Source organism: Biomphalaria glabrata, chromosome 16 (assembly GCF_947242115.1).
Source record: "Biomphalaria glabrata chromosome 16, xgBioGlab47.1, whole genome shotgun sequence".
Lineage (NCBI taxonomy): Eukaryota > Metazoa > Mollusca > Gastropoda > Planorbidae > Biomphalaria > Biomphalaria glabrata.
Window position 1 is genome coordinate 16,582,946 of NC_074726.1, and position 24,624 is coordinate 16,607,569.

General features: G+C 36.0%; 1 protein-coding gene across 6 annotated transcripts in view; it reads left to right on the forward strand.

Moving 5' to 3' along the window:
- The first annotated feature begins 5,220 nt into the window (after positions 1 to 5,220).
- LOC106073242 (uncharacterized) overlaps positions 5,221 to 24,624 on the forward strand; it is a 35,570-nt gene continuing 16,166 nt past the window's right edge. For 2 of the 6 annotated variants that reach the window (XM_056014191.1, XM_056014196.1), the window contains exons 1-9: positions 5,517 to 5,666; positions 6,838 to 7,065; positions 10,273 to 10,438; positions 18,294 to 18,343; positions 18,640 to 18,667; positions 18,794 to 18,853; positions 19,517 to 19,594; positions 21,014 to 21,106; positions 22,545 to 22,637. In XM_056014191.1, the coding sequence (XP_055870166.1) occupies positions 6,850 to 7,065; positions 10,273 to 10,438; positions 18,294 to 18,343; positions 18,640 to 18,667; positions 18,794 to 18,853; positions 19,517 to 19,594; positions 21,014 to 21,106; positions 22,545 to 22,637 (784 nt within the window). In that variant the 5' untranslated portion in view covers positions 5,517 to 5,666; positions 6,838 to 6,849. The other 4 variants (XM_056014193.1, XM_056014194.1, XM_056014195.1 and 1 more) reach the window with 4 other exon arrangements.

The window sequence follows — 24,624 nt, forward strand, 5'->3', positions numbered from 1 at the left end:
TTTCAAAGTTTCTATCAACTCACTCTGTCTATCTGACTGGTCAAAAAGTTTATACACGTTATTTTTTCCACACTCAATCTCGAATAAAGCTGAAATTGTGCACAATTTTTTTTTTAATCTGATCCATTATTTACTAAATGAAATCTGGATCTTAGCTCTGGCTGATCACCGCGCATTTCATGGCTAATATCTATTGGTCTAAATCTAGGCTACAATTTATTCTTTGCACATTGAAAACACGTTTACCAGCTTGTGCTAAAATATTTTTTCGCAAGCCTAGTCTTATTTGTTTGGTACAATTTATACCATTACATGTAAATCTATTATTTTATTTTATTCACATTCACAATATTTTTCGCATTCATTGAATTGATTTTTTTCCTCTAGTGAACTGAAATATTTTGGCATTTGTTAGATCTACATTTTTTTAAAAATCTAAGTAGACTATGAAAACATATGCAAATATTTTGTTCTTTAACAAGAATTTTTTCTAGTTTTCCAATTACCATGTATTACAGATTACATAGTTTTAATGTCACCTTGATGTATTTATACAATATAAGATTGTTTTAACTTTTTGAAAGCTTAAACTTTCAAAAAATTATTTCATGTTTGGGATTTCTGCCACATGGCGAATTATATTTCCTCTCAAACCCATTTGACGTAATATATTTTATTCCTGTAGATATTTCCTTGGCAATGAATAAGTATTGGACTATTATCCGCGTGTCTTGAGCTGAACATGCGGATAATTAATGTGTCATGATCTACACATTAATTATCCGCATGTCTAGATCCACTCTTTACTACGATTGGACATGCCATCCACTATCCACACAGTGCTTTTTTAGTGAAATATTTACCATATTTTAGTAAATGTATACCCTATGAAGGTACTTAACCATTTTCTTTCTCTGAAGTTATTATTTTATTACTTCCCTTAGCTTCGTCCTTAGTTTGTACATTGTAAAACCAGCTTAGTCATTAGCCCCCACTCAATGGTAATCATAGGTTGAATCATTTCGTCTGAATATGTCCTTCTCAGAAGGATATCTATACCGCCATAGTGTGATTGAGGTAAATCTGCTGTCTTTGTTTTAATAGAACCTATTTCACTCATAGGTTACCTGCCCTTTAGCTAAGAACTTCACCCAGTCAACCACAGCTGAACTGCTACTGACCTGAAGCCATTCCTCCAGCCCAACGAGTGGCAGGAACCAACCACACAAGTCTCCAACCAGCACCAACAGGCAAAGTATCAAGATAAGCACACTGGACCGTGTCTGGACCTAATGACACTACATCTAATTTTCTAGCTAAAACGTAATAAAAATCTAATTATTATGTTCCAGATTTTTATGGAAAACAACTTTCTAACACCAAAATATGGAATAAAAACATCTCACCACAAGGTTATGGTATATATAAATTACATGCTAGACCACCCCAAACATTCAATTAATGGTACTGATTATTTCGTCATTTTATATATATATATATATATATATATATATATATATATATATATATATATATATATATATTGCTATTTATTATGTATTTATATATATTAAAACTATTGCGATGTTTTAGAAGGAAGATTAAAAGTGTTAAATCATATCTTCAAAAGATTTTGTCTTTTTTCTATCTTAACGTGACGGATAGATAGACCGACAGACAAAATGCACAAATTTTAGTGGCTTTTATCCTGATTCGGGCACCAAATCAATAGATCAATTCGATCTTAACGTGACGGACAGACAGACAGGCCATATATATATATATATATATATATATATATATATATGTACAAAATGTGTGTCCCACTTATTATACATGGATGATCTAATGCTATATGCAGAAACTGAGCAAAAATTCCACACCTTAATCAAAACGGTAAAATGCTTTAGTGACGATATCTGTATGTCTTTTGATCTGGATAAGTGTGGCATCATGAGTATTAAAAAGGGCAAGGCAGCGAACACCAACATTGCATTTGAAGGCATCGAAGAATTGAACTCAGCCTCTCTTTATAAATATCTTGGAATAAACCAGAATGCCAAGATAAACCATAAAAAATTAAAAGAGGACTTTCTTGGTAAATATAAGCAAAGAGTTAATAAAATCCTCAACACCAAACTGTCTGGCAGTAAACTCATCACTGGAATAAACAGCTGGGCCGTCCCAGTGCTCCTGTACACGTTCGGTGTGATCAAATGGACAGACACCGACCTACATGACATTGACAGACTCACTAGAAAATTACTAACCAAATTTCGATGCCTACACCCCAAGTCCTCCACCATAAGGTTATACCTGCCCAGGAAGGATGGGGGTCGTGGATTACAGAACATCTTCAAATTGTGTAAGATGCAAGTTTTAAAAATGCAATCAAAACTGCTCGCCTCCAGCAATCAATTAGTTTCCTTTCAACGCAAATATGACTCCGAAGCAACCCCTCTGAACCTACACAATGCTGATGTCAATGTCGGTTTGGACGACGTAGGGCATGAGATTAGCCAATGGCAAGAAAAAAAACTCCACGGAAAATTCCCGGCTTTATTACATGGTGACAACATTGACAAAGCTGCTTCCTTAACATGGCTCAAAGCAGGTCATCTCTACCCTGAAACAGAAGGCTTTGTTACAGCAATACAGGACAGAGAAATCAGGACAAAAAATTACGAGAAGCAAATCCTGAAACTCAATGTTGTCGACAAATGCCGCAAATGTGGAAATGTGGGCGAGTCGATTGAACACATTATGGCAGGATGTCCAGCCCTATTAGAATCAGCCTACCTAGGTCGCCATAACCAAGTTGCAAAGTTAATACACCAACACTTGGCTTTGACGCACTATTTGATCGGTAAGGACACTCCTGCTTATTATAAATACTCTCCACAAGAGGTTCTCGAGTCTACTGAACATCTGCTGTACTGAGATATGCCTATTCTGACCGACAAAACGGTAGATTTCAATCGCCCGGATCTGCTGTTTATCGATAAAAAAGAAAAAAAAACGCTACCATTATCGACATCGCCGTACCACTGTCTCATGATTTAAGAAAAACTGAGACAGAAAAACAAAGAAAATATGGGAACCTAGGCTTGGAGTTTAAGCGTCTGTGGAAATTGTCAAAAATATCAATATACCCCATTATTATATCAACCGAGGGGATAATAACAACTGACCTAACAGACACCTTCAAGGCCCTTAACATTCCTAGGAACATCCTCGTTGCCTTTCAGAGGGCGGTACTGCTGCAGACCTGCCACATCACCAGAAAATTCCTCAGTGGAAACTGTTAAAGGAACTACGATGAATTTTGTTTCTCTTTAGCGAAACTCGACCCTGGCAGCGCCAGAGAATGACTACTCGTTCATTTCTAACATAATAATAATCTTTATTGTCCGTATGGAAATTTGTCTTACAATTTGTGCATTACACCAAACACAAAACATTATAACCAGACTCACTCATAATTTACATGTGACAAAGTTTATATCAGATTGTTCTTATTTAATGATTTGATTGCCAGGGGAACAAAAGAGTGTTTGTGTCTGTTTGTCTTTGCTATCGGTGTCTTGTATCTCTTTTGTGATGGTAAAATCACAAAATCCTGACACAAAGGGTGATTTTTTATTTCGAGGATCTTGTTAGCTTTTTTATAGATGTTTGTCTCAAACAACTGCCCAAATGGGGTTTGTTTTTTGCCAATGATTTTACCAGCAGCATTTAGGATTCTATAAAGTTTATTTTTATTTTTAATGCTCAGGCAGTGATATTGAAATTTAAAATATTGCAGATGTGAGCGTGATAAAACATAGCCAAGGCCTTTTTGCTAACATTAAACGAGGACAGTTTTCTTAGTAATCGTAATCTTTGCTGCCCTTTTTTGCTGATATAATCAGTAGTTACAGTAAAATTTAGTTTATTGTCTAGGATAGTACCAAGGTATTTAAAGGTTTGTACTATTTCAATAGTCTCTCCAGCTACAGAAACAATATCATTTTCCTTCTTTTCCCTACGAAAATCGATTATCATTTCTTTGTGGGTTTTTTTTTACATTTAATAATAAAAAATTATCTTTACAGCATTTTTCAATGTGTTCTATTTCTTTGAAATACTCATTTACATCTGAGCTCTCTGAGAGCAGGGCAAGAAGAGCCGCATCATCAGCAAATTTTGTGAAGGAGCAAAAAGAACTATCGGATTGAAAATCATTGGTGTACAAAATGAACCACAATGGCGATGTCACAGCCCCCTAGGGCGCCCCTGTGTTAACTATGCGTGCATTTGATATAACTGTGTTTACCCTAACCCTCTGCGATCTCTGGGTCAAAAATTCATTAGTCCATAGTATTATATATGGACTAATCTTCAAAGCTTTCATCTTTTCAATGAGTAAATGAAGTTGTATAGTGTTAAAAGCTGATGAGAAATCAATAAAGAACAATCTTACATAAGTATTCGGTAAGTCCAGATGTTTGTAGACACAATTTAAAATATTTAGGATGGCATCGTTTACACCGTTACCCTTTTGGTAAGCAAATTGTAAAGGGTCTAACTTACTACAAAGGTCATTCAGAAGAAACATTTTAACCAATTTTTCTAAACATTTAGACACAATGGAAGTAAGTGAAACAGGTCTATAGTCATTCATTTCCTTCGGTTTGGAAACCTTTGGCACAGGTACAATTATAGATGACTTCCACACAGGTGGTATCTCATGGTTTAGTAGTGAAGTAGAAAAAATATCTTGGAAAGGTTCAATTAGTAGTTCAGGTTCCCATTAAAGTTGAGTAACCTCAGTTGATGGGTAAAGGGGCGACAAAATGAGTTTACCGAAATTGAAGAAGGATTGGGAAGGCCCATATCGGATTGTGAAAAGGATCAACGACGTTGTGTACCAGATCCAGAAGGGCCCTCGAACCAAATTCAAAGTAGTGCACCTAGATCGGTTGCACCGTTATTGTGGAGATGATGGACAGTCTGTTCGGGGCGCACAGACATAGGGAGGGAGCAGTGTTGTAAACCTATCCCCCCAACTGACCATTTTTCCACGTGAGAACTCCATGTATTTTGTTTATGCTGTGGGGCGAAAATGACCTAAGCGAGAGTGTTGATGTGTTAAAAAACTGGAGTTATGATTGTTGAATGTTGAACCAAGTATTTGTTTTTCTTGAATTGGTGTTTATGAATCGGGATATGTACATTTTATTAGGAGTACTGTGCAATTATTTCTTTTTTTTTACAGGGAGTATTCACTGTTCATAGTTGGATTGTGCTTCTGCAATCAGAAAGATATAGGCGACCTGAGAATCGGTGAGTTCACTTTCTTTAGTCCTAACAATAGAATATAGTTTGATATTTGATAACTTTTTTTTATTAAATTTTATCTTTTTAATAAGCGTTTAAAGAAATGATTTCCCTTTTACTTAAAACAATGTTGTACATAACGCGACTGCCTTCTCGACTTTCTTGTTCATTGGTCACAATTATTCGGAAATTCCAACAGCCATTGAATGAACTAAATATATACACGGATAGAATTCTATGCTGTCCAGTAATTTGTTGAGAAGTTTTCTTACATGACAAGCTAGCGGGAACATTGATACATTACCATTTTTTTTTCAACTCCATGGCTTTTTTCTACATCAATTAAGGTAATTATTTGATATGTTTGAAGAACAAGAAGTCTAGATTAAATAAATAAGCATTAGTCAATAAATCTGGAAAAAACTGTTTATATCATTGCAAAGCTTGGATATCGATCATAAAATAGATTTTTCATTATATTTGAAAGCAATGAATACTAGGTTGATGTTATGCTGATGCATTGTTGATATGAGCATATTTTGTTTTAAATTAAAAACATTATTTGGTAGATTCTAGGTACAGAAGAAAAAAAACAAAGAAGGTCAAAATGACTAAAGATCCTGTTGAGTAAAAAATCTTTTAACATATGCATAATGTTTAATTATAAATAAAAGAAACCCATTTATAATACTTAGACCATACCAAAGAAACGGATCTTATTGTTAAGTAGCTAGTTCCTTATTAAATTCAATGTGGTCTCTATTAAAATGTGTAATAAACTAATATATGTAAATATTGAGAGTATGTATTTGTATCAAAAAACCTTACTTAGACATGAAAGATTGGACACATTTCATATATTACTTCTTGTTTGGTGTTGCAATTTGTGATCAATTTCTGGTTGTACTCTTCAAGCAGTTTGTAACAAACGTGAGATCTGAACAGAAATATCCGAATATCCGTGTTTCGTTGGAGTTGAATCCCCACCAGATCCGGTATCAGTATCACACAGTTTGTCTAGTGTGTCTGTGTCTAGCTGTCTAGTTTGTCTAATGTGTCTTGTTTTGCCTAGAGTATCTAATGCGTCTAGCTTAGTTTGTCAAGTGTGTCTAGTTTGTCTAGTGTGTTTAATGTCTCTACTTTGTCTAGTGTGCTAGTGTGTCAAATTTGTCTAGTGTGCTAGTGTGTCTAGTGTACTAATGTGTTTGTTTGTCTAGTGTATTAGTGTGTCTAGTTTGTCTAGTGTGCTAATGTGTCTAGTTTCTCTAGTTTGTCTAGTTTGCCTATTGTGCTAGTGTGTCAGTGTGCCTAGTGTGCTGGTGTGTCTAGAGTGTCTAGTATTTGTCAGATGAAACGTTGAATACAAGCTATGTCAACACTACTACGTTGAACATTGAGGGTGCTTTAAGCCGACACTGTATTTGAACATGTTTCCATGAGTAATTAGTTAATTATCATTGAACTGAAATCTATTATGTTTTATTTGTAACTGGTCTATTCCCTCTTAACGAATCGCAGAAGTGTGACACTATGGGGAACCCATTCAGTAAAACAGAGAGCACAGTAGAGACCATTAGAGAGAATGCATTCCGCCCGCCTAATCTGGACTCCCCATTATCTGATGCATATTATAACAGTCTACTGAAGGATTCCATAGCAGAATTATTTGTCTCGTATGTGATACCAATGAATATTTTACACGTCTTTCATAAATACAATAGACGTGTACTGGTCAAGCAAGATTTAGTAAGTTGATATTGAGTCTTTTTGTTTAGAGTACTGGAAGAGCTGTTTGAATGCATGTGTTGTTACCAAGCTTATTTAACTCACTCTCTGACTGTTTGTTACCAAGCTTCTATCAACTCACTCTCTGTTGTTTGTTACCAAGCTTCTATCAACTCACTCTCTGACTGTTTGTTACCAAGCTTCTATCAACTCACTCTCTGACTGTTTGTTACCAAGCTTCTATCAACTCACTCTCTGACTGTTTGTTACCAAGCTTCTATCAACTCACTCTCTGACTCTTTGTTACCAAGCTTCTATCAACTCACTCTCTGACTGTTTGTTACCAAGCTTCTATCAACTCACTCTCTGACTGTTTGTTACCAAGCTTCTATCAACTCACTCTCTGACTGTTTGTTACCAAGCTGCTATCAACTCACTCTCTGACTGTTTGTTACCATGCTTCTATCAACTCACTCTCTGACTGTTTGTTACCAAGCTTCTATCAACTCACTCTCTGACTGTTTGTTACCAAGCTTCTATCAACTCACTCTCTGACTGTTTGTTACCAAGCTTCTATCAACTCACTCTCTGACTGTTTGTTACCAAGCTTCTATCAACTCACTCTCTGTTGTTTGTTACCAAGCTTCTATCAACTCACTCTCTGTTGTTTGTTACCAAGCTTCTATCAACTCACTCTCTGTTGTTTGTTACCAAGCTTCTATCAACTCACTATCTGGCTGCTTGTTACCAAGCTTCTATCAATTCACTCTCTGTTGTTTGTTACCAAGCTTCTATCAACTCACTCTCTGTTGTTTGTTACCAAGCTTCTGTCAACTCACTCTCTGTTGTTTGTTACCAAGCTTCTATCAACTCACTCTCTGACTGTTTGTTACCAAGCTTTTATCAACTCACTCTCTGTTGTTTGTTACCAAGCTTCTATCAACTCACTCTCTGACTGTTTGTTACCAAGCTTCTATCAACTCACTCTCTGTTGTTTGTTACCAAGCTTCTATCAACTCACTCTCTGACTGTTTGTTACCAAGCTTCTATCAACTCACTCTCTGTTGTTTGTTACCAAATTCTATCAACTCACTCTCTGACTGTTTGTTACCAAGCTTCTATCAACTCACTCTCTGACTGTTTGTTACCAAGCTTCTATCAACTCACTCTCTGACTGTTTGTTACCAAGCTTCTATCAACTCACTCTCTGACTGTTTGTTACCAAGCTTCTATCAACTCACTCTCTGACTGTTTGTTACCAAGCTTCTATCAACTCACTCTCTGACTGTTTGTTACCAAGCTTCTATCAACTCACTCTCTGACTGTTTGTTACCAAGCTTCTATCAACTCACTCTCTGACTGTTTGTTACAAAGTTTGTACACGTTATTTACTCCTCATCCAATCTCAGGTCAAGCTGTCATTTTGCTAAATTATTTCATTTACCTTACAACACAAGAATCAATAATAAAAAAAAAACAAGATTATAAAGAGAGTTTGTGGTTTGTGTGATCACACAAACTCAGAGGCGCCCCCATCAAATTCACCAATGGACGAGAAATATATTCAAGCCATATTCTTGTTTTGAAACGTTTAAAGAAATTTTAAAATTTGGCGTTATTTTTCAGATAAAAGGAAACAGTTTAACACTTCGTCTTTGATAAGACTCTTCTAGCTCTTCAGGAATAAGTAGAGTAGCGTTAAGTGATCACCTAAGATCAGCATGAAAACCTCCGGATACAGTGTCGGTGACACTTAGTGCGGTAGCTCAGGGTGTCACCCCTCCCCATCAACTTTCTTGAAATATGTTCCAGTGAACACTATTGCTAGTTATTTTTGTTTGTTGAACCAATTCAGTGAGCTGATTACCTACTTTTTTTGATTTTTACTCAAATGTAAAATCCGAATGTTTATTACATTTATTCAAATGTTATTGCAAATTTTACAATAATATTTAATTAAAATTATAGACAGACTTAACATCATATGAACAGGTTTCTTTTGTTATACTTTAAATGGTATAACGTTGTGCTGTATCATTTACACTTAAACTACCATCTAAATATATCAAGGCATATTTGGGCATATATCTAGGGATTATGTTTTCCCATGTGTCTGCTTTTACCAAGTTATAATTTTCCCACTTGGTTGTCATCCCCAAAATGGTGAAGAATGGTGCGGACCGCATCCCTCACACCCCCTCCCCTTAGTGACGCCACTGCTCCATGATATATCTCGAGATTTTATTATTATCTTTTCCGATGTGTCTGCTTTTGCCAAGATATAATTTTTCCAACTTGGTTGTCACCCTCAAAATGGTGTCGTCCGGTGTGGACCGTAGACGTAGTAAGAAATACCAAAAAGATGAGCCTGCTCAGCTTAACAGGTTTCCCAAGCGAACAGCATATACACTATTACCACTAGTAGGCCTACTAATCCTGATCATAATCGTTCTATTTACTTAATAGTTCTAGACTATATTCAGAATATAATATATATATATATATATATATATATATATATATATATATATATATATATATATATATATATATATATATATAATCTAGATCTACACAAGATCTAGATTTTTTTATTAGTTCTAGATATGTAATAGACTAGATCAAGAATCTAGATCTACATCTACAATAGATCTAGTAGCCGTTGCATCAGAACTTTGAATGATCTAAAATATCATGATGTCCTATTTTCATTTTCTCTTCTTGTTTCTGAGATATAAACGGGACGGACGGACGGACAAACAGGCCACAAAAAACTAATAGCGTCTTTTCCCCTTTCGGGGGCCGCTAAAAAATACCAAATTGTTAATTAACTATTGGTAATTTGGGCTTTAGCCTACGAGTTCAAAATCAGGTCAATAAATTGCTATTTCAATATATGCATTTAAAAAGCGATCACATAGATACTCCATTCTCTCTCCCCCACCCCTTTCCAACTGGTCCAGATAAGTGATATGATCACGGCGTATTGAGAAAACTAAAAATCAGGAAATTGCTTTAAAAAAAACAATAAGTAAAAATATTTCTAATCGCACACAATCATTATTGTTGGTCTTGGTCTATTACAAATTTAATGACATAACTGAGCGAAACGAATTAATACCCTTAACATAAGCTGTTGTTTTTCTGTTCTAAAAGTTTGTTGGGTTTTTTTTTGCTATTTTGCTTGTTCAAATGTGTCTTTCGTTTATTTTCTCACACCATTTTCAGGATTTTATCAAAGCTCAGGCGTCCAGTTTAGGCGATGTGTCTGCTAGTCGATCTTTACTGGACAGACTTGTCATTTATGACGACTGGTTCTTTTGTCTGCTGGATAGTCTTAGAGACTCGGACGTTATGTTGAGCCATGTTGCAGTTCAAATAGAAAATATCAAAGGTAAAACAAATTGAACATAACCGTAGTAAAAGTGTACTTTTTTTAAATTTAGGATTTCAGTTGAAACGATGCATTCATGTGGGGGCGTAGGAGCTGAGGGTTGGGCGTTTGGTATCCGAACCCTTGGGTTTGAATCTTAGTGAAGACTAGTATTTGGAATTTTAGCATTTTTAGGACCATAGTACCAGACAATAATAGGGAAAAGTAAAAGCAGTTGGTAGTTGTGCTAGCCACAAAGATTTACAACATCTGCCCTAGAAACAAAAGATCTTACGTCACCTGTCTTAAAAACAAAAAGATCGTACTGTATGAAACAACAAATACTAGTATACCAATAACACTGCTTTATTCGACAAAATTAGACTACAGTAAACATTGAATGAATTCAGCACGTCTCACATAACACTGATGAAGTACTATACACACACACACACTGGATATGAAACACACACACACACTGGATATGAAACACACACACTGAATATACCTTCTGACACGCTGGACGCACGCAGAAAATAAACCACTCAGTTACACTACTATCAGCCCGCCTAAACTTATAGGAACATAAACATGTACATAATAGAGAAGGACAACGATTTAGGAGGCCTAAGTATCCACTACATAAACTTACAGAGTGACTCTATTGAAAAGCATTGTATAGCTATAAACAAACACGTTATAGACTATAAAATTATCCGTCCCCACTGGCGGATCCAGGGGGCAGGGGGTAGGGGCGATCGCCTACCGAACGAATTTTAGTATATAATTCACACAATTTGTATACGAATTTATCACTTATGTTAAAAATATATACTAATTATTTATATTTCAACCTATTTTTTAGATTATTTCGCCCCCCTCTAGTATGTTGACAATTTGGTGGGGTCGGGAGGGGGCGATGGCATCAATCCCGCCTCCCACCATAAACTTTCGAGTGGGGGGGGGCGGTCCAATTTATTTGTAGAAATCACAGCTTGCCAACAGAATCAATTAAATATCTATATGATTAAAAACTTGTTATGATTTGGGGGGGGGGGGCGAATAACTCTACTGCCCTTCCCAACAAAACCCTTTGAGTGGGGGGGGGTGTCACGGCCCGGTTCTTGTTATAGACGTGATGACACGAATGTCTCTGTGTGTTGTAGATACCTCTTCTGGTACTACTATAATGTTCTTCTTAACTAAATATTTTCTCACACGCACTAGATTTGCAGGTGCGTGAGAACACTAACATACTGAACTCTCCAACCACAATCATTCCGAATAATTATTAATAGACTCCAGGTTAGCAGACATAGATTTTATTCACATAATATATATATATTAATTCACAAAATATATTGGCGACTTCAGCCATCACACAAATTACATCCAAGGAAAAAAGTCCTGAATTCAAATCAATTATAATAACTTCAATACTTCAATACTTATACATAACTCTGCTGTCAAAAATATCCATAGCGCTCCTCTCGCTCTGAGATCAACTGAGGTGTCCACCTCGTGGTCATTCCCCGACCAGGAAAAATCTCGTGCTGACTGCACGGAATAGTTCAGTGACTACTAGTCACCAAATGTTGCAAGGGTTCTAAAACTGATATATGACAGGGAGTCGGTCCTACTTTTATGGAGAAATCATAGTTTGGGAACAACATTAGTTGAATATCTATATAATATAACTACGTATTGATATGTGACCCATTTTATATTATGTCGCACCACACTCTAGAGATTAGATAATGAGCTGTAGATTTCAGACACTTTTGGCGTCGGGGCTTTGCCCCGAACCCCACTAATTAATAATGAGCTGTAGATGTCAGGAGAATGTGTTACTGCAGTGAAGAATGTAAGAAAACTCTTTTCGCGTCGGGGCGAAATGTGTTACTGCAGTGAAGAATGTAAGAAAACTCTTTTCGCGTCGGGGCTTCGCCCTGAACTCCACTGATGAATAATGAGCTGTAAATGTCTGGAGAATTTGTTTCTCCAGTGAAAAATGCAAGAAAACGATTTTGGCGTCGCGACGAGCGCTCCCCAAGACCCCCCAACCCAAGCTTGCAAGAGAAAGGACTCAACGTGACTGGTTTTTTTTCGTTTGTTTGTTTTTTCGCCGAAGGTTGAAAAATACTGCTTTTTTTAAATTCTCATATATATATATATATATATATATATATATATATATATATTATATATATATATATATGCTGTACGCACGTTTATGAATAGGGTTAGGGTTTACTGGGCGATAGTGTTAGTGTTTGGAAAAAAATCGCCCCCCCCCCACTCCAAAGTTCTGGATCCGCTAGTGTCCTTCCATAAGTGTCATATTATGCATACAAATATTAGGTTAGACCAGTAGAAAAAGTAGTCTCGAATAATAATGTAATAGTAATACAATACAAATAGTCTAACTAGAACAGTATACACTATAAATTTATCAGCTCTAAGTGTGTTATATTAAGCCTGCAGATACTGAGTTAGAACTTGTGAAAAGGAAAAATAAGTACATAAATATTTGACCTTATAATAGGTCTGCTTGTTCTTGGTCTTAGGTTATATCTACCAGGACCAATACTGCCGTCGCTTTGAGTTGGTGACATCGGCGTCTCTTTAACTGGAGACTCAGCCCCTGCATTTACTTCTTATTGATGTCCATTTTCCCCCTGTTGTACATGTGTGTTAGGAGCAGCCATTGTTTCCATAGTCACATGGTCAGTAGGCACCTGCATCTGTGTGATAGGGTATGTTTCCGGCTCAAAGTCTTCATGTTCCATATGTTGATTCTCCCTCTCCTGGAGCTGGGGCCAAATGTCGCAGTGACACTGTTTCTTCTCTTCCAACATGAAGTCTGACAATAGCATACTGTTGGACTCCCTTTCTTAACAACACTTTTCCTGGTTGAGTTAAACATGTCGGGAATGATTTGCCGAAGGTGGACCCGTGATAGAACTTGAATATTCTTTCATGCGGTGTCTCGTTTGTAGCCGTACAGAGCAGCCCTCTCTTGTGTAAAAATGCCTGTACCTCTCGAGATGAATGCGGTACCTCTATCAAAGTGTAAAAAGTCAGGCATTCCGAATAGTCCAAATACATTATCTAGACATCTGATTACTGTTGAAGCCGACATATCTGAACAGGCGTATGCAAACAGGAATCTCGAAAATTCTTCAACTATGGTTAGCAGGTATGTGTTCCGAGAAATAGAAGGGAGCGGTCCTTTGAAGTCCATACTTAGTCTCTCTGGAAAGGCTGCATCGCCTTAATTAGAGTTCCATTAGAATTACTGAAATATCTGGGTTTTACTTCGGCACAAATTCTGCACTGGTTGACAACCAGCCTGATATCTTCACAAGAGAAAAGTAAGTTTTTCGCTCGCACTAAATGCCATAGTCTTGTTACTCCCGGATGACACAGAGACTCATGGAGTCATGGAGCAGTTTCAACTCATTTCAAATCATAGCTGACACACACCCGTTTCTAGAAAACTTAGCAGCAGCTACATTGTGTTTGCCTGGTTTATACAAGACATCGTTGTGGAAACAACTTAGTTCCAGTCTTCACCTTTGAATTTTTTCATTCTTTATTTTCCCTTTGCTCTGTCATTCATGAAGGTCACATAGTGTTGATCAGTGACAAGGGTAAAGCGATTACCTACTAAGTAGTGATGCCATTTCCTTAAAGATTCGACATTGCTGAGTGCCGCCTTTCACTTTTGGAGAGTGTTCTCGAAAAGAACGCCACGGGGCGGCCATCCTGTATGAGGGTAACTGCTATTGCAACATCCGAGTCGTCTGTTTCAACCGTCAGAGGTCGAGTATAGTCGATGGTAAAGATGGCAGCTTTCTCAAGCTCCTGCTTTAATTCGTTAAGGGCTGTCTTTACTGTTTCTGAAAGAGGAAACGATGTGTTATTTGCCAAAACATTTATTTTGTTAGAAAAATTTGGTATCTACTGCGAGTACTACGCCAACATGCCCACGATTATTTTTTTTGTGAGCGCATATCATGAAGAGGAGGAAGGTTTAAAGCCTCGAATCTGTCAGGGTCTGGTTTGAGTAGGCCTTTAGAAATTTCATATCCCATTAAACAAACTTTGTCAGTGGCTATCGTACTTTTTTCTTCATTAAATGTGATCCCATACTTTCTAGAAGCATCTAGAAATCTGTTCAGATTCTCATCGTGCGACTCTTTATCATGACCACATACCGTTACATTGTCCACGTATGCAAAGGTGTCCTGCAACATTTCATTCTCAATAATTTGATTTATTGTTCTCTGAAAGCATGCAACTCCATTGGTAACACCGAACGGGATGCGACAGAACTGATCGAGTTTGCAACATGCCTCAAATACAGTAAACGGCCTTTCGTGATTGGTATTTGATGGTAGGCACTTTTAGGTCTGGGCATGGGGTATGCTTCCAGTAAGGTCAAGCGATTTATTGTTAGACTGTTATCAATGACCATCCTTCTTTTATGTCTCTCGTTTGTTGTGACAAGCACCTGTGTTCTTAAGGGAGACTTTGAAGATTCAATGATTTTGTCTGAGAGGAGTTTTCTAGCTTCAGACAATAAATTTGTTATCATCTATTGAGTGCTTTCAGGACTTAGTAGCCACTGGTCTGCAGTCAGAAGTTAGATTACTGAATAGGCTCGGTGTTTCGACTCGTGCTGCTTTAAGACCACAGATGTGTAGAGGATTGCGTTTTCCTTCGTACGGTATGGTCAATTTCTTATGAAGACTTATAAAGTCTACACCAAGTATTACATCCGAGCACAATCAAGCAAGTATAGAAAGTTTGACCTTTTCGTAGTGTTCTCCCTTGTACTGGACATCGGCAAATGTATGTCCGTGTGTAGTTGTCATGAATATTCTGTTTGTAGAAAGGCCTCTGATATGTAGCTTTCACAGCTGCCAGTGTCTATGAGAGCTTGCAACAGCAACCCGTTGACGTTCACTTGGGCCGTAGACTGTGTAAGCCCAGAGAAATGCGTTGATGACAAGGTACATGGAGTTATCACACTGGTCAGTGATATTTTGCTGGCAGCTTTGGCAGCTGTTGTTTTACTTGATTACAAACAGTTTGGAAGTGTCCCTTTTTACCGCATTTATGGCATAATGCATTTCGAGCAGAACATTCAGTCCTAGAGTGTCTCCTCCTACCACAGAAGAAGCATAGCGACTTAATGGCACTCAATTCCTGGTCTTCACTAGAAATGGATGTTTCTAGATGAGAGTGAGTTGGCGTTTTCATTGCCACTCAAGAGATTTCGTTCATTGAATTGTAAGCCAGCGCATGTGTTGTGGCTGTTTCTAACACTCTAGCTTCGTCATACGCGCTTTATAGAGTAAGAGATGTCTTTTCCAGTAGCCGCTGTCTAATAGTGTTGGTAGCCAGACCAGTTATGAAGGCGTCTCTAATGCAAATGTCTCTGTGCTGTTCTGCAGTTACTTCGCAACTTTAGCATAAAGGACTCTACCGTTTGGCCCGGCTGCTGTTTACAAGTAGCAACCAAATGTCTAGTAAAAAAGTTGCACTACACATACAATATATATCTGCCCTAGAAAAAGATAATCATACATCATCGTTCTTATAAACAAAAGATCTTAAACATCTACCCTAGAAAAAGATGATCTTACATCATTAGCCCTATAGATCGAAAGGTCTGAATGGGGACTTTTTTTTACGTTTACATTATACATGAAATAACAATTGTACAATTTATACAAGGGCTGCATTACATTGGGTTCAACCCCCACTCCCGACTTTAGTGACTGATTTTCTGCTTTGGTTTTGTTTATTTTAGGTGAGATTTTAATACTAAACCATCACTTGCCCCAGCGCAGCCAAGGGGTTTTGAGTTTAAAACCCCTACCAGGGGTTTTGCAGTTAAATTCACCTCTTCTATAAAACAAAACAAAAAAATAATGCAAACGACAATCCCCAAATTCCAAGAACATAGCTAAGGAAGATTTTTATTTTAATACCCCCTCCGTAATTTACTATAAAACCTCCTCTTCCATATAAAAAAGCAAATTACACACTGAAAATGCTATGAGCGTAGCCAAATGGGTTTTTAGGTTTAAACCCCCCTTCAGTGGGGTTTGAAGCTAAAAAAATACCTCATCAATATTAAAAAGCAAAGTACACACTCAAAAATCTTTGAGAGTAACCAGCCGGATTTGAAGTGAAAAAATACCTCTTCTAATAAAAAAAAGCAAATTACAAACTCAAAATGCTATGAACTTAGCCATATAGGGTTTTGAGTTTAAATCCCCATTCATCGGAGTTTGATGCTAAAAAAAATACCTCTTCAATATAAAAAAAAAATGTAAATTACACATTAAAATTCTTTGAGCTTAGCAAAGCCAATTTGGAGTTTTGAGTTTAAACAACCTCCTCCAGATGGCTTTTTTAAAGTTTAAAATCCCCCTACAGAGAGTTTTGAGGTTGAAAACCCCTCTTCAATATTATTCTTAAGCAAACTACACTCATCAAATTCTATGAGCGTAGCTGAATGGGGTTTTGAATTTGTAAAAAAAAAACTCCAGAGATTTTTTAGTTTAAAACCCCACAACAGATGATTTTGACGATAAAACTTCCCTTATCGATATAAAATCTAAAACAAACTACAGTCACTTAATTCCAAGAGCGAAACCATGAGAGGTTACATAATTTCTTTAGTGGCTGGACTCCATTAATAAAGTGCAGTCATCTGCCGAAATTGAAAAAGACTAAATGTGGTTAGAGAGTCGGCCCCTTGGTAAGGTTGTGATAATGACATGGAGGCCATTACCAGGAAGCGCAAACAGGAACATCCTAGTACAACTTCACACCACACTTTCATAGAGGTCCTCAGAGCAGGTGGGAAGAGGCTTCAGACATTGCCAGTGAATGATTTTTGTGGAAACAGCTTGCCGCCCAATGAGCCAAACGGGTCTAAGTCAGAAAGAATAGCACAGGTTTTGAAATGAAAGTTTTTAATAGCAGAATAATGCACTGTAGATACCTCAGAATATGTATTTTTTAGGCTTTCAATACCGGAAATAGTGCTTGGCGGCTACAAATTTTCCACTAACTCCAGGAAGAACCGATTCCGAAAGAATGAAGAGTCAGAATGTAATAAAGATTAATTATATATATATATATATATATATATATATATAGCACGGGGGGGGGGAATTGTGGGGGAATTCCCCCCCCCCGAAAAAATTCTGGCTACGCCCATGAGCTGCAAACAAAGAAAATAAACCAAATGAGGATTTGATAGAAGTAAAACTTAATGATTGGTCAACATAAACCTACATTTTATATCCTTGTGGCAACATCAATTGCAATATTAACATTGCTGGTAGATGCTATAGTATAACAGAATCTCGTTGCAGTAAAATGTGCAACTAAAAGTATATCAAAACTCAAGTGAACTGAAAGTAGGCATACAAAAACAAGTAATAGTTGACTTTCCATAGATCTCAAATGTTTTCTCCTTAAAGCCTAAAGGACCCAATGATTTGATGACTATACAGTTAATTATTATGCTAGCACTTACTACCGCGACAACATCTAGTACTTACTACCGCGACAACATCTAGTACTTACTACAGCTATGACCTCTAATACTTACTACCGCGACAACATCTAGTACTTACTATCGCGATAACATCTAGTACTTACTATCACGATAAAATCTAGTATTTATTACCGTGATAATATTTAGTATTATTACTTTGATAACATATAGTGCTTGCTACCTTGATAAAATCTAGTACTTCCGATCAAAAGAACAAAACAACAAACATGTATGTATGTGTACGTAATGTTCTACAAACACTAAACACTTACTTATGATTTCCTTGTACAGAAGACTTCGACCAACAATTGATGTCACAATGTGCAGCTGACATTCCTCAGGTCAAGAGTTTCATTTTTTTTTAAAGTAATAATGTTTAGTTACAAAATGTTTGAAGCTTGTATTATGGTATCTATGAGAAAATGTTTGAAGCTTGTATTATGCTATCTATGAGAAAATGTTTGAAGCTTGTATTTTGCTATTATGTATTGTATTATTGTATTATGCTATCTATGAGAAAATGTTTGAAGCTTGTATTATGCTATTATGTATTGTATTATTGTATTCTGCTATCTATGAGATTTGACTCTGGAACAGTACGTTTGTAAAACATTTGTTGCTATTTCTTTTCAAACAGGAACTGGAGTCAGATACATCAAGACAAAGTAAATATTGGAAACCTTGAATGTTGTAGCCAATTGAAATGATTTTTATAGCACTAGACAATTTTATGTTTCCTATGTTTTGTTTTAAAGCAAAGTAAAAAAAATTTTATTTGTCTTTCCCAACAGAGCCATTCTATAATTATAGTCATTATTTCAAGGAATCCATGAAGCTCAAGGTCAAATTAGGTAATTCATTTGTAAACAGGTGATGACAGCATCATCAGCATACAGGAGTTCCCTGGTAAACAGGTGATGACAGCATCATCAGCATACAGGAGTTCCCTGATAAGTAGGACAAAAGAAAGTTGAAAATCAAATAGAACATATAACACGCAAGAAACACAAGAAAAAAATACTTAGAAAAAAACAAAGCTAATACTAAGTGTAATAGTATAAATTATTTTGGATCAGTCATGTAATTGAATTTGAGAGAGATCAATTCAACTTATAACCAACAAATCAGTGAAGTACAATTTCTTTCCCTTGTTTGACATATCAAACTAATTTATTAAATTCCAATAGTTAATTAACTAGTTAGCTAATTTTAATTATCGATTTTTGTGTTGTCAGGTAAAAGAAATAATTGTGCAAAATTTCAGCTGATCCGAGATTGGGTGTGGAGAAATAAGGTGTACAAACTTTTTACCAGACAGACATGCAGACAGAGTGAGTTGATATAAGCTTTGTAAATAAGATTGTTTTTCTTACTTTTTTAACGTATATTAAGAACAAATAGAACTCTAACATTACAAGATAGTTATGGAAAAGTTATTCCAACATTTATAAATGACTTGACCTCAGTGTCAGTCTATTAATAAAAATAAATAATGTGTATATCTGACCACACAGAACATATGATCAAAGAATATGATAAAGAAAAAGAACGACGCAAGAGATGTGAGGATGAACTCAGAGAACTTTGTCCAAGTAAGATGTGCAATTAAAACTTTGTCGAAGTAAGATGTGCAATTAAAACTTTGTCTAAGTAAGATGTGCAATTAAAACTTTGTCCAAGTAAGATGTACACTTAAATTTTTGTCCAAGTAAGATGTACACTTAAAACTTTGTCCAAGTAAGATGTACACTTAAAACTTTATCCTATTAAGATGTACACTTAAAACTTTGTCCAAGTAAGATGTACACTTAAATTTTTGTCCAAGTAAGATGTACACTTAAAACTTTGTCCAAGTAAGATGTACACTTAAAACTTTATCCTATTAAGATGTACACTTAAAACTTTGTCCAAGTAAGATGTACACTTACATTTTTGTCCAAGTAAGATGTACACTTTAAACTTTGTCCAAGTAAGATGTACACTTAAAACTTTATCCTATTAAGATGTACACTTTAAACTTTGTCCAAGTAAGATGTACACTTACATTTTTGTCCAAGTAAGATGTACACTTAAAACTTTGTCCAAGTAAGATGTACACTTAAAAACTTTATCCTATTAAGATGTACACTTTAAACTTTGTCAAGTAAGATGTACACTTTAAACTTTGTCCAAGTAAGATGTACACTTTAAACTTTGTCAAGTAAGATGTACACTTTAAACTTTGTCCAAGTAAGATGTACACTTTAAACTTTGTCAAGTAAGATGTACACTTAAAACTTTATCCTATTAAAATGTACACTTAAAACTTTATCCTATTAAGATCTACACTTTAAACTTTGTCCAAGTAAGATGTACACTTAAAACTTTATCCTATTAAGATGTACACTTAAAACTTTATCCTATTAAGATGTACACTTTAAACTTTGTCCAAGTAAGATGTACACTTAAAACTTTGTCAAGTAAGATGTACACTTAAAACTTTATCCTATTAAGATGTACACTTTAAACTTTGTCCAAGTAAGATGTACACTTAAAACTTTATCCTATTAAGATGTACACTTAAAACTTTATCCAAGTAAGATGTACACTTAAAACTTTGTCCAAGTAAGATGTACACTTAAAACTTTATCCTATTAAGATGTACACTTAAAACTTTATCCAAGTAAGATGTACACTTAAAACTTTATCCTATTAAGATGTACACTTTAAACTTTGTCCAAGTAAGATGTACACTTTAAATCTCGGTTTGATTAGCATTAAATGACACCCAAAATGAAACTGTAAGTTTACATTGAAATGGAACACATTAGAAACATGAAGGAGCATGAACAAAAAACTTCTTTTAGGTGGGTCGCCACCGTCAAAATTTTGAGAAACACTGATCTAACTTATACATTATTAATATTATCTAAACATGATATGTAGGAAGCATAATATGTCCTGTATCAGTATCAATTATTTGTCAATACTTTTTTGGTCCATAATTCTTTTGTATTCTCAATAACAACTAGGAGCTGATAACTCTTCAGCAGACAGTCATCAACCCTCACCATCAGAACGCTTTTTATTGAGAGAAGAAAATAATAACTTACAACAAGAACTTTGTGAGTCTGATAACAGAACGTCTATTTATAAATGTATTTTCTAAACAAAGATAAGTACCTATGTGACGTGATTGTTGTCTAAAATAGACCAAGAAATTTGTATCCAATGATCAAAACACAAAAATTTATCAGACTGTCAATTGCAAATAATAACTATAAGCTTTACACGCTAGTGTCTAGCACACATCATATACTATATCATATACCGATAACATGTAATACTCCTAAGGGACTTTATCCTCCCCAATATTAATTGTTTCCAATATGGCTCCTTCGGTCTAGGAAGACAATGGATGCGCCCACTTAACTAAAACGGTATGAGGCTGAAACAACCTAACAGAGGAGTAACCCAAAATGCCCTAATTTAAAAATTTACTAATTCTCCCACTTGTCGTAAACGAAAAAAAAATTGAAAATTATTATAAAAAAAAAACTACAATTGCTTTCTGTGTGCCTATAACAACTAACCACCTTTCTCAGTCGAAACAGCAGTGGTTAAAATTTACCAAAATCGATATTTTTTCCCGATAAATACCCAATGTGGCTTATAAAGCCGACATAACAAAAAGTACATGCCATAGACTTATATATATATATTATATCTAGACTGGACATGGAGATCTTGTAACACTACCAAAAATGTCGTGAAATTTTTTTTAAAAGTAGTTATAAGAGCCAAAGTATTTTTTTTAACCCTAACCTATGTAACATATTGTTTAATTTTTAAATCTAGATCTAGTAATTGAACATCAAAAATAAGAGGACTCTCGTCTCATAATTATTATTTTGCAATTTTTAGATACATAATCTAGAAAGATCTAGGTAATCATATTTAAATGTTAATTCTTTATCAACAGACTGAATGCAACACATAGGTTAGGGTTTAAAAAAAGAACAACTTTACTTCTTGTAACTACTTTACAAAACAACGCCTTGGTCCAACTTTCTAAAAAAATTTCACGACATTTTTTGTAGTGTTAAAAAGTCTCCATGTCCAGTCTAGATAGTATATATGTCTATGATTTATGTCTATGGGTACATGCTTAAAATGATTAAACTATCTTCCGTTTTAAGCACTATTTAAATTCTTTTTGTGCATAACTAATCAATAGCACTCCTTGGTGCGAAACTTGCGTTTGTAGACATTGTATAAAACAATTAATTGGATGTTTCCTTTTTTTTTTTGAAAGGACAAAATGCCAGACAACGTAGTGAGTGGAACGGGAAGGGGGAATGGGCTTTCGAAAATTGCATTTTTTCCTTCTAGGCCTGAAACTGTTGGTCCAAAGACAGAAATAGTTCACCCCACTTAGCATTACTGCTGCAGTGTTGTACATTGTAAATATTAATTGTATATAAAATGTACAGGTCCTAGTTATTTTGATTTGTTAAGATTGGCTTTGTTGAACTCAACATTTGATTGTCATGTTTGTTTCAGCCGATGAGAAAGAAAAAGTCAAAAAGTTAGAACAGGAAATATTAGAGAAACAATCTCAATTAGAATATTATCGATCGATCAATGCAATGCAAGGTAAATATGAACCCCATTATGTCCCTCCGTTTTTTCACAATGTTTCCTATAACCTAACCTTATATATTTGATTGCTTATGTAATCCTTAGCGTTTATTGACGAGCCGTCAAGCCGCATGTGAACCATAAATGCTAAGTGATAGATGTGAAAATCTTTCAAAAGAAAATTAAATGTTTTGTTGAACGTTTTTCTAGAAGCACTCTAACAGTCACTAAATGAAAAAGTGACCTAACATTAAAGCCTAGCCTAGATTTGTATGTCTGGAATTGAATCATCACATGCTTGCAGTCTGCTGCGTTATTTACCAGTTCAGGTAAAGCTGAGAGTTTGTGCTGCTGAAAAATGGATTAAAAATGAAATCGCCAAAATTACATGTACAGTTATTAATGTTATTTTTACAAAATCCCACTTCGCAGAGTTATTAATTTTCATTGCTTATATTTATTAATTATCATCATCATCTGTCACTTGACTTTCGTTCGAGTAACCAGATCCATCCATTTTCCCAGTCAGCAGCTGTTCTTAGTAGGATATCAAGAGATAGGCCTGTCCATTCTTTAACTTATCCAGCCAGCTTTTCTTCTGAAGACTGTACCTTGAAGGGTGACTTAAAGAGACTCATGTCTTACAATATGACCAAACCAGCTTGGCTTTCATCTTTTCACAGTATTGAGGAGTTTCTCCTTCTTCAGATATCACTTGTGCCGCATGCAATCATGCCAAACCCGGTCAAAAGCTTTTTTTGAAGTCTATGAAGTTGTGTATAAGTTTCTTTTTGGTGCTGAAGGCATTTTTCTTTTAACAGTCTGATGTGAAATATTTGTTAACAGTGCTTCTGCTTGCTCTGAATCCTCTACCTGTTCTTCAGAAACATTTGATTGTCATGTTTGTTTCAGCCGATGAGAAAGAAAAAGTCAAAAAATTTGCTACAGAAACGGCAAACTCGACACATAATGAAAACTATACATGCGGCGAGGGCGGCCAAACCCTGATGATGGTGTTGGATCAAAGCCAACTGGAAGTCCAATACCCGATACATGGCAAGTCTTTCAACGCAAGGAAACCGACTCTTATAGGCACGTGGAATGTAAGAACCCTGAATCAATGCGGTAAACTGGCCCAACTTTTAAGAGAGTTTGACTCTTACCGGCTTGACATCCTTGGGATCTGCGAGATGCGGTGGACATCAAGTGGACAAATAATCAATGATGGCAAGACAATAATATACTCAGGACATGACAAGGAGCACATTGGTGGTGTAGGAATCATCATGTCTAAAATAGCAGCTTCAGCGCTAATTGCTTGGAAGCCGGTCAGTGACCGCATCATTACAGCTCGACTCCAAACAAAGCAAATTAAAGTCACTACCATCCAAGCTTATTCCCCTAAAGAGGATGCAGAAGATACCATCAAAGATAATTTCTATAATCAACTACAAACCACTCTTGATGAAACACCTACTCACGACCTAATTCTACTGATGGGAGACTTTAACGCCAAAATCAATCCCAACCGAACTGGCTTTGAATATGTAATGGGACCATATGGCTCTGCAGAAAACATCAGTGATAATGGCGAGCGCTTGATTTCTCTCTGCGCATCCAACAGCCTTTCAATTGGAAACACATATTTTAAGCACAAACAAATACACAAAAAAACATGGCGATCACCAAATGGAGAAACCTTCAACGAGATAGATTACATTTGCATCTCCAAACGATAGAGGTCATCTCTGTTAGACGTGCGGACCCGCAGAGGAGCTGATATCGGCTCAGACCACTACCTTGTCAGTGGCAAATGTAAGCTCCGATTGAAACGCCAACCAAAACGAGCCACACGACCCCGCCCATTTAATGTAGAGAAGCTTAAAGACGGCAATACTGCAGCACAGTTCCAATTGAAACTAACGAACCGCTTTGAGGCTCTTGCAGATATATTGACCCTTGAAGAAGAGTGAGCCAACTTCAAAGATACCACTATTGGGTG